At 61.2% G+C, this 14,048-nt stretch overlaps 1 protein-coding gene across 1 annotated transcript; it reads right to left on the bottom strand.

Annotated features, from left to right (window-relative positions):
• Positions 1 to 384: 384 nt before the first annotated feature.
• Positions 385 to 11,812, bottom strand: COL9A2 (collagen type IX alpha 2 chain; the record flags this gene model as incomplete). The annotated part of the gene is made up of 32 exons (XM_080357475.1): positions 385 to 590; positions 1,141 to 1,218; positions 1,400 to 1,588; positions 1,669 to 1,723; positions 2,304 to 2,450; positions 2,723 to 2,755; positions 2,948 to 2,992; positions 3,217 to 3,252; positions 3,345 to 3,416; positions 3,974 to 4,027; positions 4,106 to 4,159; positions 4,468 to 4,521; positions 4,634 to 4,678; positions 4,814 to 4,867; positions 5,101 to 5,154; positions 5,369 to 5,422; positions 5,579 to 5,632; positions 5,721 to 5,774; positions 5,944 to 5,997; positions 6,691 to 6,744; positions 7,001 to 7,054; positions 7,218 to 7,274; positions 7,547 to 7,594; positions 7,787 to 7,840; positions 8,142 to 8,195; positions 8,333 to 8,356; positions 8,563 to 8,598; positions 8,848 to 8,901; positions 9,201 to 9,263; positions 9,345 to 9,380; positions 10,121 to 10,195; positions 11,741 to 11,812. 32 exons carry the CDS (start codon positions 11,810 to 11,812, stop codon positions 385 to 387), a joined length of 2,073 nt encoding a protein of 690 aa, XP_080213601.1.
• Positions 11,813 to 14,048: the final 2,236 nt, after the last annotated feature.

Genomic DNA, 14,048 nt, shown 5'->3' with positions numbered 1-14,048 from the left:
GTTTAAAAAGTCAAAAGGACAAAAAGGGAATCGGCGATGAGCCGATTCAGCACCAAGCAGGACATCAGAGATGAAGAGGGTTTGTATAAAAGACAGTTTATTTCTTTGGGAAGGGGCACAGGGAGCAGAGGATGGTCAGAAGAGGTGGGTGATGAACCCCAGCAATGAGAACAGGACTCGGGGTGACCTCTTGTTATTCTTCACTGTCCCTGGGGCTGTGTGAGAGGGTGACACCCACCCCACATCACATTCCCGAGGCTGTTTCCCTGCGGTGCTGCCCGGGGGCCGGGATGGGCAGAGGTCGCTCCCTATGGGTTTGCAGTGTTCTGGTCTCTTTGCCGCCAGCCCCCAGCGGGTTCTCCGGCTGGATCCGCCGCTGTCCCCTCAGTACACGGGGCCCTTGACGGCGCCCGGCTCGGTGAGGCGCGCGGCGGCGTAGGCCGAGGCGCCCAGGCAGGCGGCCGGCTCGCAGAACCCCGGCAGCCCCGCGGGGCCCGGCAGCCCCGGCCGCCCGGCCTCTCCGGGGGTGCCCGGCAAGCCCCGCTCCCCGGCTTTGCCATCCAGCGCGTGGCCGGGGATGCCGGGGAGACCTGCGAGGGGAGAGCGGGTGTCAGTGGGGGTGTGTTTGTCGGTGCTGAGCCCCGGGTTTGCTGGGGAATGGGAAAGGCTGCTGGTGAGGATGGGGATGTGGTGTGTGAGCGATGCTGGGGCACTGGAAAGCAGCTGGAAGAGCTGCAGGCAGCAAAAGATGCTACAAGTTGGGGATTTGTTGGATCATAGAATGATTTGGGTTGAAGGGACCTTCCCAGCTCCCCCCAATGCCCCCCCTGCCATGACAGGGACATCTTCACCAGCTCAGGTTGCTCAGACCCCGTCCAGCCTGGCCTGGGATGTCTCCAGGGATGGTTCATCCACCACCTCTCTGGCCAACCTGGGCCAGGCTCTCACCACCCTCAGGGCCAACAATTTAATCCTCATGTCCAGCTTGAATCTCCCCTCTTTCAGTTCAAAACCATGTTCCTGTGCAGGTTTGCAGAGATGGGCCAGAAGGTCCCAAGCCATTGTTAGGTGCATCATCGCCCCAGCACGGGGTCTTGTGGGAACCTGCTGCCCTGTCTGTGCTGGGGGAGAGGTGCTTACCTGGGATCCCCGGGGGACCTGGCATGCCCGGGTGGCCACGGCCGGCTTCTCCCCGCTCTCCCTTCTCACCTCGCTTCCCTGCACAGAGAGAAACAGGGAGGGAAGGATGCGCTGGAGTCGCAGTGGGAAACACAGATCTGGGAGGGGAGAGGAGGGGGCTGCCCCTGCTCGGGGACTGAGGTGGCGGCAGGAGGAGCAGGCTCAGCCCTAAGGAGCGGTTTTGCCTGGCACGGTGTGGGTAAGGCCACCCACCACCTACCTTTAGGTCCTATGTTGCCAATCTGCCCAGCAGCACCCAGGATGCCGGGTACGCCTCGAGGTCCCATGGGTCCATGTGGACCCTGCTCACCGGGTGGCCCTGGGGGACCGGGGGGTCCGGGAGGTCCCATGGCACCAACTCCACCCAGGGCAGCTCTCTTGGCGCTGACGGCCACCTCAGCCAGCTGCTCTGTAGGGCAGAGAGAGGCCAGTGTGGGACGGGATGCGGTGGCAGCCACCCCATTGGTGACACCATGCTCAACCCCTCACCTTGCAGCATCTTCAGGACCACGTCGACGATGTGCTGGTCCCCAGCATCCCGGCCCTGCCAGCGGTACAAAGAGGGACATGTTGTAAAGGGAGATCACTCCTTCCACCCCCAGCTGCACCCAGAGCACTGGTCCCATCCCAATCCCCTGGTCCAGAGCACCTCCCTGTACCCGATGCCACCTTCCCAAACCCTTTGTTTCCTGTTTGGTCTTGATACAAGTGCTCCAAGACTCAGCTCATGCCGTGCCTGGCCACATTGCAGCCTCCTTACTGCATTAACTTTCTGCAGTCACATTTTGCAAGTATAAAATGAGGCTTATATGGAAAAATTCTGTCCCCTGGGCAGGCTGAAAAGGCACATGTTGGTGCTAAACCTGCTGCTGGTGCTATATATGGTTAGAAATAAAGAATTCCTGTTTTGTAGAAAGGTGAGATCACAGCTCAGCCCTCCTGGAGAGCTCATGGGGGATCACCGCTGCTCCCGAGCCAAACAGCAGCTGTTTCCCATAGGAGTTGGTGGGTACGAAATGGTCGGAGGCGATTCACCCACAGAGCTGAACCAGTCGACAGTGGCAGCCCCCAGGTCCCCCCTGCGCAGTGCAGGGGGTGAGGAGCGGATGGGATGGGGTACTCACCGCTGCGCCCCGCTGGCCGGGCATCCCCGGCACGCCGCGCTCCCCGATGAGTCCTCGTGGGCCAGGGGGTCCCGGGTAACCTCGTGGGCCGGGTGCACCCGCATCCCCCGAAGGGCCAGGGAAGCCGAGCTCGCCCTGGATGCCTTGCTGCGGCGGGGATGGAGAAATGGTATCAGGAGCTCAGCCAGTCCTGAGCACAGCGGCTGCACCGCGAGACCCCAGGACTTCCAGTAGCAACCACCGCAGCCCCCCAAGCAGGGGCTGAACCTGAATCCAGGGTGAACCTGGTCCCTGCAGCCCATCTCCAGTGGAGATACTTCAGGTGCCTCCACGGGGGATCGCCCGTGGCTGAGGATCCCACAGAGCAATCCAGCATGAAGATGCGGGGAGTCCCTTACACCCAGACCCCCAGCACTCACCTGTCCCTTCGGCCCTGGCTCGCCTGATTCACCCTGGGGACAGAGAACATGAGAAATGCAATGGGGAGACAGCAGGAACTTGGGGATGCAGCTAGTGGAAGGCAGGTGTACCGCTGGAGCAGAGCGGTGTGATGCTGCACTGAGCAGGACACCCCAGCATGGGCAGGGACCTGCACCCCCCTGTGTTCCTCCTCCTCACCCCAGGACCTGCCTGCAGGGACCCACCTTCTCTCCCTTCAGCCCTGCGAGGCCATGAACACCAGGGTCTCCCTGGAGGAAAGAAAACAAGAAATGTGACCTATCACCACAACACCCACCTCTTCTGCAGCTGCTTTAACACCCCATTCCACCAAACCAGGATACCAGGGGTATTGATGGAGAAAGCACCTAGTGCCAGAGGGTGTCACCCCCCAAGAGGCAGGTGCCAGCCCTGCTAAACATAGGTGTTAGCAATTCTCCACTGATCCCCAGCCCAAGGAGGGTGATGTACTCACAGTGCTGCCTTTGGGGCCAGTTTTCCCTGGGGAGCCCTGGAGGAACAAGATGGGGTTCAGCAGAGTTCAGTGCAGCTGCCCTGAGCTGGACCCCAGTGCAGCCCGTCCCCTCAGCCCAGAGCTGTCACCTTGTCTCCTTTGACTCCTGGCAAGCCTTGGGGTCCTGGGATCCCCGGTGGACCCTGCTCACCCTTCGGCCCCTGGAAATCAAGGTAATATGAGGAAAAAGAGAAAAATGAGCGAGAAGAGGTGGTGGGAAATCCCTCCTCCTGCATCACAGCATCCTCCCCAGGCACTGAGATGCATGGCAGCTCCCCATCCCCTCCAGCATCCCACCCTGCCCCATGGCATCCCAAATTGTCCTGACTCCAGCCTTTGTGGGGAGATGGGACAGAAAACCTTGCTGAGATGGGGAGCTCCACCAGGAATGGAGCCTCATCCCCCAGGAAGCCAGAGGGACAAAGGTCACTTTTTGGCCATTTTTCCAATGGGAGGAAATTCCTCTCCCAGCTGGGGCTGCAAACCCAGCGTGGCCTCAGGACCACTAATCCCAGCGCTATTTGCCCCCTTCTCTAATCCCTCACCCCAGCACAGCGGGACGGGGCACGAGATCGTCCCCACTGTGATCAAAGCATGGGGCCCGTGCCGGTGGTGCCAGCGTGTCCTGCTGTCCCTGTCCCTCCTCCCCAGCCACTGAGCATCCCCAAGATGTGCCAAGGTGAACCCCATTTCCCAGCCTGGCTGTGACACAACTCACCGCTTTCCCCTGCTCACCGGGGGGGCCCACGAGGCCACGGTCGCCCCGGTCACCCTGCAGAGACCCGGGAAGAGGACAGAGTCAGGGGCAGCTCCCAGCATCGCCCCAAACCCCATGGTGCCCCCGACTCACCTTCAGCCCGGGGACACCCTGTGGTCCTGGCTCACCCCGAGGTCCGGGCTCACCCTAAGAGGGGAAAAATAAACAACCCAACCCAGCTGCCTCTCTCTTGTGTTCACATCTGCTCTTCATCCTTCCCCGAGGGACCTGCTGCCCTGCCCTTGTCCCCTGCAGCCACACGAGGGGCTGTCACTGCAGCAGGTGGCCAAGGAGGGGCTGGAGAAGTGGCCCCAGGGGCAGAGGGAAGAGGAGGGTTGAGGAAGGATGAAGTGCCCAATTCTGCTTTCTGTTCCACAGCAAATAGGGAATAAAGAGCAAGAGGGAAACAGAGAAACCCACAGGCTGTGGCTGGGAGGTGACATCTCCATACTTACGATCTGCCCTGGGGCACCAGTGACACCGGGTTGGCCCCGAGCTCCTGCTTCACCCTGCGAACAGGAGACAGAGGCGGTTCAGGGACAGGGTAGGTGATGGGATGGGGACAAGGCTGTTGCAGGAGGGGGATGCTTAGAGGGGGTGACCCCGGCTGCCCAAACCCACCTTATCTCCTGGGCCACCTTTGCTCCCCGGCTGGCCTGGCAAGCCCTATGGAAAGAAAGCCGGGCTCAAACCCAGCACCTGAGGCAGTGTCCCTGTGGGTGCTGGTCCTGCACCCCAGCATAGCCCAGGAACGGGGGTGCCAGCCCATGGATAACGGGGTACCCATGCTCCCATACTCACAGCTTGTCCCCGGTGTCCTGGCGTCCCTGGGTGGCCAGCCTGTCCCACGCCACCCTGCAAGGGACACAGAGAGTGTTACCGTGTGGTGCAGAAAGGTGTCCATGGGTGGGACATGGGACTCTGGGCCAAGAGGGCACGTGGTCCTTAATCCTTTGGGGACAACCACACTCCAACAGTCAGGAGGTGCCATGTCAAGGGCTGGGACCTTACGCCACCCCCATTATTTCCAGCAAGCACTTGTATGAGGACTGGTGTGTGTGTGTTCCCCGGTGCCCACAGCAGCTCACCTTCACGCCGGGGATCCCTGGGGTCCCGTCTTTGCCATCGATGCCCGGGAGACCCTGCAAAAGGGAGAATTGTCACTCAGTCTGATGCCTCTGAGAGGGACAAAAAGGCGCATGGTGGAGGCAAAGAAAGGCTGGGAAGGGAAAGGAAAGCTCCAGCTCTGCACTGAGCCAGGTGCAGGACACAGGATGGACCCGAACAGGACAGAGCAATCTCTGTGCAAGGGGCTCAGCCCCAGCTGAGGGCACGGGTGCCTCCGGATGTACTTACATTCTCCCCCTTGGGGCCAATGTCTCCTTGGGGACCCCTGATGCCACGGCCACCCTAGAGCAGGACAGCACAAGGATTATTTCAGCCGCTCTGCTGGTGCAGGGGATGGAGCTGGCAGAGGAAGGAGATGCCCTCGGGCAGAGCCGCTCTCCATGCCAGGGACAAGGGGGCATTGGCATCACATAGGGCATGAGAGAATGGGTCACCTACCAGATCTCCCTTCTCACCAGGGTCCCCGGGTGGTCCCTTGGGGCCTTCCCTGCCCTGGAGGGGAGAAAGGTGGGGGCTGAGTGGCAAAGTGCAGGGTCGCCCGCCTGCCCCGCAGCCCCTGGGGACAAGGGAGGGCACTCACCGGCCGCCCGGCTGCTCCGATGGTCCCGACCATCCCCTTGTAACCAGCAGGACCCTGTAAATAGAGCACAGGTTAGGACGATTCCTCCATCCCAGCCTGGTGCAACCCCACTAGCAGCATCCAGGTCCCCGAGATGGCCAAACAGCCGTGTTAGCAATGCCCCTTCCATGGGGGCCGGTCCCCCTCACCCCAGCACAGCTGTCCCAGTGTCCCCAGCACTCACCGTCTCGCCCTTGGGTCCCGCCATCCCCGGGTAACCCCTCGGGCCCTGCGGACCCTGCGGAGAGGGAAACAACAGCCAGTTAGCTGGGAACGGCCCCAGGAGCAGCCCAGGGGGGAGCCGCAATTAAAGCAAAAGCCGGTACTGGAAATCAGCCGGTTTTGCCGAACGCGAGGTATTTCAGTCCCGCCGCTCGCTCCTAATCCTGCACCCCCTACCAGGCACCTTTCCAGCTGTCGGTTCAATAACAGCAATGGGCCCAAACTGGTGCTGTTTCCCCCACCAAAGCTCTTGGCTTCAAAGCGGTTTTGCCCTTTCCTGGACCGGGAGGCTCAGCCCGTTAATTGTGTTTCATCTTCAAAGTACTCAGCGAGTTCCAACAGCTTTAATCCTCGTGTCCCCACGGGGAGCTGGGCACTGTACCCCCATTCAGGTGGGGTAAGGGGGGCTCAGTGTACACTGGTTATCCATGTTAATTAATGTGCATTAATGACCGAGGGGCCCAGGCCAGTGCTGACCGTGGGGGTCTCCATCAGGATGTGGCTTTGTCACCCTCCTGGCAGCAGCTCCATGGCTGGGAGGAGCAAGATGGATGGGATGAAGGCTCCACTCTAGTCCCAGTGGTGGGTCCCCAGGAGCAGTGACACACTGGTGCAATGTCCCCAGTGTCTGGGAACAAGCACAAACTGGCCACCCCCAGCCCATGGGGCACCCGGAGCACAGAGAAGCAGAGAGAAATAAAAGTGTTACCGGAGGGCCTGGGACACCTTGTTCTCCAGAGACACCAACGTCACCCTTGGGGCCCTGGGGGGGACGGAGCAAAGTGAGGTGAGTGTTGGGGTGGAGCAGGGGTACAAATCGCCCTGGGGACCTGAGAACCCCTCACCTGGGACCAGGCAGGGGATGGGGACGTGTCCCCTCCCCAGGGAGCCACCGTGGGAAGACCACCCTATCCAGCCTCCCTCTCCCACATCTGTCCTTCCTCCCCCTTTCTGTCCCCAGAGCCCCCTGTCCCTTGTCCCCTGGATCCCGCTGGAACGCGGCTGGAGATGTCACCCACCTGCCTGCCCTGCCTGCCGGGCTCCCCGAGGGCACCGGGGCGGCCTCTGTGTCCCTGCGGGCGAGGAGGAAGATGGTGAGTGAGCATCCCGGGCAGAGCAGCGGGGTGGAGGCAGCGTCCTGTCCGCCACGTCACCCAGAGCCACCCTGCCTGCGATGGCACTGTGCTGGAGGTGACAGTCCCTGCTCGCTCCCTGGCAGCTCCAGGGCTCCTGTACCTTCAGTCCCTGCAGTCCCTGGGGGCCCTTGGGACCTGGCGGGCAGCTGGTCGGGCACTGGGGGGAAGAAGAAGCGCAGGTTGAGTTGGGGAAGGACGCAGAGGCTGCAGAGAAGCTGGGAGGGTTCGGCTCCCTCGAAGGTGGGCTGTGCGGTGACGCAAGGGACCCACTGCTCGTCCCATGGTTTTGGCTGGGACCTTGCTCCTCCCCGCTCCATCAGCCCCCAGTTATACTGGTGGCTGTATTTCGGGCCAGGGTAGCACATGCTCTTCCAGCAGCCGTGACCCTGCAAAGCCCTGCAGAAGCGACAAGGTAACAGGGGGTCTCACCAAGAAATCGGCGCTGCCTTCCACTCCTTGGATGTGTCCAGGGGGGCCCTGGAGGGAAGAAAAACATCAGCATCTGCTGTTTAACATCAGGACGATGTTACAGCAGAGGTGAATGTTACACCCGGGAGGAAGAGGAGCAAGGTACAGAGTGGGGGAGTGTGCCAGAGCCCCAACCCTGGGCTGAGCCTGGGTGGGAGCTTCTCCCTCCTGCAGAAAATGCTGATGATGGGAGATACTCACGGGTTTCCCTGGAGGGCCTGCGGGACCCCGTGGGCCATCGGGTCCAGGGTCGCCCTGGGAAAGAACAACCCCAGGAAAGGAGATTTAGGGGTGGAGAGGGGTGACGAAGCGCCAGAGAGCCATGTTGTCACAGCAGGAGCTGGGGCACCCTCTGGCCATGGGCTGGGGCGGGGATGGGTGGCGCCAGGGACCCCAGGTGCAGGCACAGAGTCTGTCACCCCTCCATTCCCACTGCAGCACCCCACTTTCCAGCATCACTAAGTTATCCTTGTTTACCCAGTAGCCCTAAAGTGTGGAGAAGTGGATGCTGGTGTAAGGAGGGGAGGTTTTCCCATGTCCCTTCCTGACCCCTCACCTTGGGTCCTGGTGCTCCAATCTCTCCAGGAATCCCAACTTGGCCTGGAAGCCCCTTAAAGAGGAGAGAGATTCATTGAGTGAGAGAGGTCGAGCCTTGAGACCCCCCATTTTGAGGGTGCTGAGGTTTGAGCCCTCGCAGCACAACCCTGCGTGAATCCTTGGCCGCCCACAGCCCCACAAACCACTTACGGGTGGTCCTGGCAGCGAAGGACCCTGCAACAAGAAGGAAGACTCAGTTGGTCCAAATTCTCCATCATCCCAAAACCACCAGCATCCCTGCCCTGAGCAGGACAAAGCCCACGCTGCCACCAAGGATGTAGCTGGGGGGCTGGATCCCCCATCCCACCCCACTCGTGGCTGCTCAGGGAGCGGGTGCAGCATCACCAGCACCCATGGGAGAGGCACATATTGATACTCACTGGGAGCCCCGGCGGCCCTGGGAGTCCGGGCTGGCCCTGGGGAGAGAAGTGGGGAGTCAGGAGATGAAACAGCAGGATCTGGCCCCCCCAAGCCCTGCTGCCCTGTGGCAGCTGCTAAAATTCACCCCTCCCTGGACCCAGCCTCAGTGCCCCCTCATTCCTAAATACTCCATCACCCCATTCCTGCATCCGCGCATCGGTGGGCATGGTCCCAGCCTGGCCTCCTGGTTCAGGAGGGGAAGGGGTGAGCCTGCAGTGGCCCCCGCAGAGCGGCCCCTCACTCACTTTAATTCCTGGCCCCCCGATGGGTCCTGGCTCCCCTTTTGCTCCTGTCAGGCCCTGCGAGAGAAGAGATGGCAGGAGGTTATTGCCAGCCCTCAGACAGAGATTTTTGCTGGTGCTCAGAGTTATTGCTGGGGACTTTGTGCTTGTCACTGCTTAGTTTGTGCCTGGGGGGCCAGCAGCCCTGCCCGGGCTCTGCCTGTCCTGCTGCGATACAAAAGCTGCTTTCAGCTCCTGCACCACAGGATTTTGGCATTTGGTTATGTGCGACAGAAAAGGATCCCTGCACTGGCGGTCGGAGGAGTTTGTTGGGACCCGGCTGTGACCAGGGACACCGTGGGGACATCGGTACTCACGTCGATGCCCGGCTTCCCTGGGGGCCCGTCTGGACCGGGGGCTCCAGGCTCCCCCTTGGCACCCTTTAAAAGAGAAGAGGCGTGGTTGGAAGGAACTGCTGCAGAAAAGGGGAGACCAAGCTGTGGGGAGGCACAAATACTCACCGGGGAGCCGGGGGCTCCGGCAGAGCCTTTGTCACCCTGGGGAAAGGGAAGAAGGTTGTAAAAAGGGGTCTGTCACCCTGCAGACCCATCTCGGGACCCATCTCCCATCCACCCCATAAGGCAGAGCGAGATGCTGGATCCCCCGGCACAACAGCTGGGTCAGGATGGGGCCAGTGCTGAGGAGTGGGGGCCGTGCTGCGGCTGTTCTGGGTATAAATAGCACTAAAATAACACCCTGGGGCAAGTCTCGGAGAAAGAGCACTTTCTGCTGGTGCACAGATCTCCCCTCTGTTCAGGCTCCCCCCAGCAGCCCCAGGGAGGGTCCGGACCTGCAGCCACAACCCCCAGCCACGTCACTGCTCTGCGGGTACCGACCTGGGTGTCCTGGTCCCTGCCAGTCCCCCAGCACCCCGTCCTCACTGCGCATCTGTGGGCTCATCCCTGCGAGCATCCTCTGCTGCCCTGAGCACCCTGCACCCAAACCTCCCTGCCGCTGCACTCCCCAAAAACGCATCTCAGTCCCTGTTTCCCGAGGTGGCCACAGGCTGCTGTCCCAGGGGGGTGGATGCATGGAGCTGTGGTGCAGGAGCTCTGCTTCCCCACACCATCGTTGCCACTCAGGGCCACCAGCAAAGCCGAGGATGCTCCATCTGCTCCAGCCTGTGAGCAGCGCAGTGCGGGAACCGTACAGCATTGGCACCCCCTGCCCCGACACAATGTCCCTCTTTGTGTTGCACGTCCCCCCCCTCCCTCCCTGCCCAGGTTCCCGTACTCACATCAATGCCATCCGCTCCCGGCACTCCTGGGGGACCGGGGGGCCCTCGCGGGCCGGGCTCTCCTGGCGGCCCTCGCTAAGGGGAAAAAGAGATAGAACCCGGGTCAAGAAGGAGCAGCCGGACGCCGAGAGATGCTGTGGGTCAGAGGGAGCCCAGGGTCTGGGGACCCATCTCCAGAGAGCTTGGATGGAGTGAGCACCCCAAGAGCCCATAGGGTCCCCTGCTGCCTGATCTGTGCCCCGCAGCGAGGGCACAGATGGAGAAATTCAGGAAATCTCCCCCCACATGGGTACAACCAGGTTCCCATCCCCTCCCTGGTTTTGCTGCCCCCTCCTTCCCGGCAGAGCAGGGTCTCGATGGGGTGATGGCAGCACTTACAAAGACCTCACTTGGCCTGGGGTTCAAGCCCAGCAGTGGGTTTTCTAAAAGCACCAGCAGGATTTAGGTGCCTGAAGCTCTGGTATGAAATGGGGACCCCTCTGCGGGAGCATCCCCCCTCCCCGTGCCAGGCTGGCTCGCTGCCCACAGCCCTGCTCCATCACACTGCTGCACAAAAGCTCCATTCAGGGAGGGTTCCCCCAGCAGCCTGGCCCCGGCTCTGAGGTTTGCACAGGGCTCCCAGCTTCGCAAAGAAATCTCTGTTATCCTAACGGGGCGTTTGTGGGGAAGAGAGTCCGGTCCTGGAGACTGAACCCCAGGCTGTTCCTGGAAATGCAAACCAGGCGGGCTGGCTGGGGCTGGCGGCTCCTCTGTCCTTCCAGGCTTATTTATTTTAAAGTGCAATGGTGAAGGATGAGAGGGGTTGCTGGTTTGTTCTCAGAACTAGAAGAGCTCCAGCTTCACCTTGGAAGTAAATCCCGCTGTCGGGGAGTCCCCGTGAATGGCACCTTTGTCCTCCCCGAATGATTTCCAAATGGTTCCTTGTTCCAGCAGCTCCCAGGTCCCCCTTGCTCCGAATGGAGCCAGCCCAGACCCCGCCACCACAAGCCCATGGGCATCCTGGGGGGCTGGTTTGGGAAGGCAGCTGCTCCCCTGCTCTCCGCAGCCATAGGCAGCTCAGGATCCACTTGGGAAGATTTTTCCAAAATCTTTCCTAAAAATCCCTTATTTTGGGTTGCAAGGTGAGGGAGAGTTTTTCTCTTTTCGGGTGCGATCCCAGAAGGAGCGCTGCCCGCCCCAAGGAGCAGAGGGACAGGAGCAGAGGGGCACCTTCCCTTCTCTTCTCTCCGATGCATTTCTCCTGCCCCTGTGTGATCCTGCCGGGACCCCCAGCACCTCTGCTGCTTGTTTAGCTAACAAATCCCAAGCTTCAAGCCGTGCAGCCCAGCCCTGTCCCTGTCTCGTGGGGCAGGGGGCAGCTTTCGGCGCAATATCCCCAGTGGGATGAGGCTGTGGGTCCCGGCTGGGGGCTGCTCCTCTCCCCACCGTGGGATATTCCTGGGAAAACCGAGTGAAAGGTGCTGGGAAATAAAAAAAGGCAGAAAATCCCAGTGGTGCTCAGCACCGCGAGCAAACATCTGCGACGGGGGAGATGGGGACTGTCCCTTCTTTGTCCCCTCTCTGTCCCCTCTCCGTCCCCCATCCCAGCCCGGCGCAGAGGGGACCAAGCAGGGGACTTACGATCTGGGCCAGGCAGAGGCAGGCGGCGTGGAGCAGCAGCCAGAGCCGGAGGACGGGGCAGCAGCCGGCCATGGCCGTGGCCTCGTCTCGCCGCGCTCAGGTAGGGCAGTGGCACCGCCGGACACCGGGAGGAGGAGGAGGAGGAGGAGGAGAAGGAGGGGGCTCATTAATATGGAGCAGTGGGATGAGGGCAGGCGAGCAGCTCCGGCCTCCCGCCCCCCCGCTCAGGTAAACCCGGGGTTATTTTGGGCTGCACGGTGCCGGGGGATTTGGCACGATGGTGGCGGAGGATGTGACACGATGGCAGCAGATTTGGCACGAGTGGCACAAAGGGGCTTTGATGCAGACAAGGAGAGAAGCGGGACGGGCTGGGGGAGGCTGCTCCTGGAGCTGCATGGTGGGGCCCCGGTCAAATATCTATGTGGGCACCCTCAGAGTGTGCCCCGGCACGGCACGTCCCCATCACAAGGCCCGTATCCATGGGGGGACGGATGCCCCACTCCTCACATCCCACACCCAGCTCCCCCCACCCGCCTCCTGCCTTCCCCAGCAGCCGCCCCCAAAACTCGCCGCCCCCCCCCAGCTCCCTGGGAACGCGGGGATGATTCATCTTGGTGATTTCTTCCTCCTCCTCATCGAGGGCTCGAAGGCTCCGCAGTGAGCAGCTGCACACTGATTCATCAGTACTGGGGGGGCTCAGTGCCCCCCAGAGCGGGCAGGCTGGTGCCCATCAGGGATGGCAGAGAAGGGGCTGCATCCTTGCCAGCGGGCACAGCGCCATCCCAGCACACGGACTGGTGATGCACTGGTCTGGACTGGTATCTGCTCTCCAGTTCTTTCTCCCCGTGTCCCAGCCTGGCACGGGGAGGCAGATGGGCTCCTGCCCTCCCAGCTCCTCCGATGGGCAGTAAATTTGCTCTCAGCCTTGGCAGCAGCAGCAGGAAAACTCTTCCACCAAAACCTGCTGTTTTGAGACAAAAATCCTTCTGGCTCCAGGCTGAGAGCACCTTGTTTTCAGAGCATCTAAATTTGGATTCCCCTCCACTCACGGAGCCGCTGGGATATTTCTGCAGGTGCCCGAGGCAGACGTGCCCCAGCGCTGCCACCGAGCCCAGCACCTTTCTGGGACACGAGTGTCACTTTTGGAAGAATTATGTAATTTCAAGTGTTTCTCAGATTACTACATAGTGACTTTGTGTGTGTGTGTGTGTGTGTCTCCTTTTGATACCATTGCTCATTTCACTGCAGCTTTGTACACATTGTGGTTGTTCAAACCCTCTCCCTGGCATGGGAATACCGGGGTTTGGTGAGTGATCTCCATCTTGATTCAAAGTCTTGGTCTTTTTCTCCCCCTTTTACTGTCGGATCCAAGCAGCACGTTTTCCTTTGCACAGTGTGGGTCAGCCATGCAGGGTCTGTCCTGCTGCCCTTGGGGTCCCCACCACCTCCCAGGGGACCTGCATGAGGACTGGGACAGGGAGCAGTTGAGAGAGTCCAGCGCAGCCACCAAGATGCTGAAGGGAGTGGAGCATCTCCCGTGTGAGGAAAGGCTGAGGGAGCTGGGGCTCTGGAGCTGGACAAGAGGACACTGAGGGGGGACTCATTCCTGGGGATCAATATGGAAAGGAGGAGTGTCAGGAGGATGGAGCCAGGCTCTGCTGGTGACAACCAGTGACAGGACAAGGGGCAATGAGTTCAAACTGGAATACAGGAGGTTCCACTTAAATTTGAGAAGAAACGTCTTCTCATAAGGGTGACAGAACAATGGAACAGGCTGCCCAGGGGGGTTGTGGAGTCTCCTTCTGTGCAGACATTCCAACCCGCCTGGACACCTTCCTGTGTAACCTCATCTGGGTGTTCCTGCTCCATGGGGGGATTGCACTGGATGAGCTTTCCAGGTCCCTTCCAACCCCTGACATTCTGGCATTCTGTGACCGTGCCCGCAGTGACCTGGCACCGGGCGTAGCGTGTCCCTGCACCCCCAGCCAGCCCCTAAACCCCTCCAGCCAACCCCCGAGCCCCATCCCATGCTGACCCCCCATTCTCGTACCCCCGTCCCGCCCCTCCCGCAGCGCCACGCCCCCGGCTCAGCCCGTCACGTGACCCTGCCCATTCATGCCACCCCCGCCACCGCCCCGCCTCCCCCGATTGGCTCCCGCGGGCGCTGCCGCGCCGCAGCCAATCAACGGAGAAGGGGAGGGGCTTTGGGATCGCGTTAAAACGCGCGCGCTGCCACCCATTGGCTTCTCTTCCTCCTCACCCCGCCCACGCCGCCGGCCGGAAGCAGGAAGCGGCGGGTGCCCGGGAC

This window comes from Nesoenas mayeri, assembly GCF_963082525.1.
Source record: "Nesoenas mayeri genome assembly, chromosome: 21".
NCBI classification, from domain to species: Eukaryota; Metazoa; Chordata; class Aves; order Columbiformes; family Columbidae; genus Nesoenas; species Nesoenas mayeri.
The sequence above is the reverse complement of the archived record's forward strand: the minus strand, read 5'-3'. Positions and strand labels throughout refer to the sequence as shown.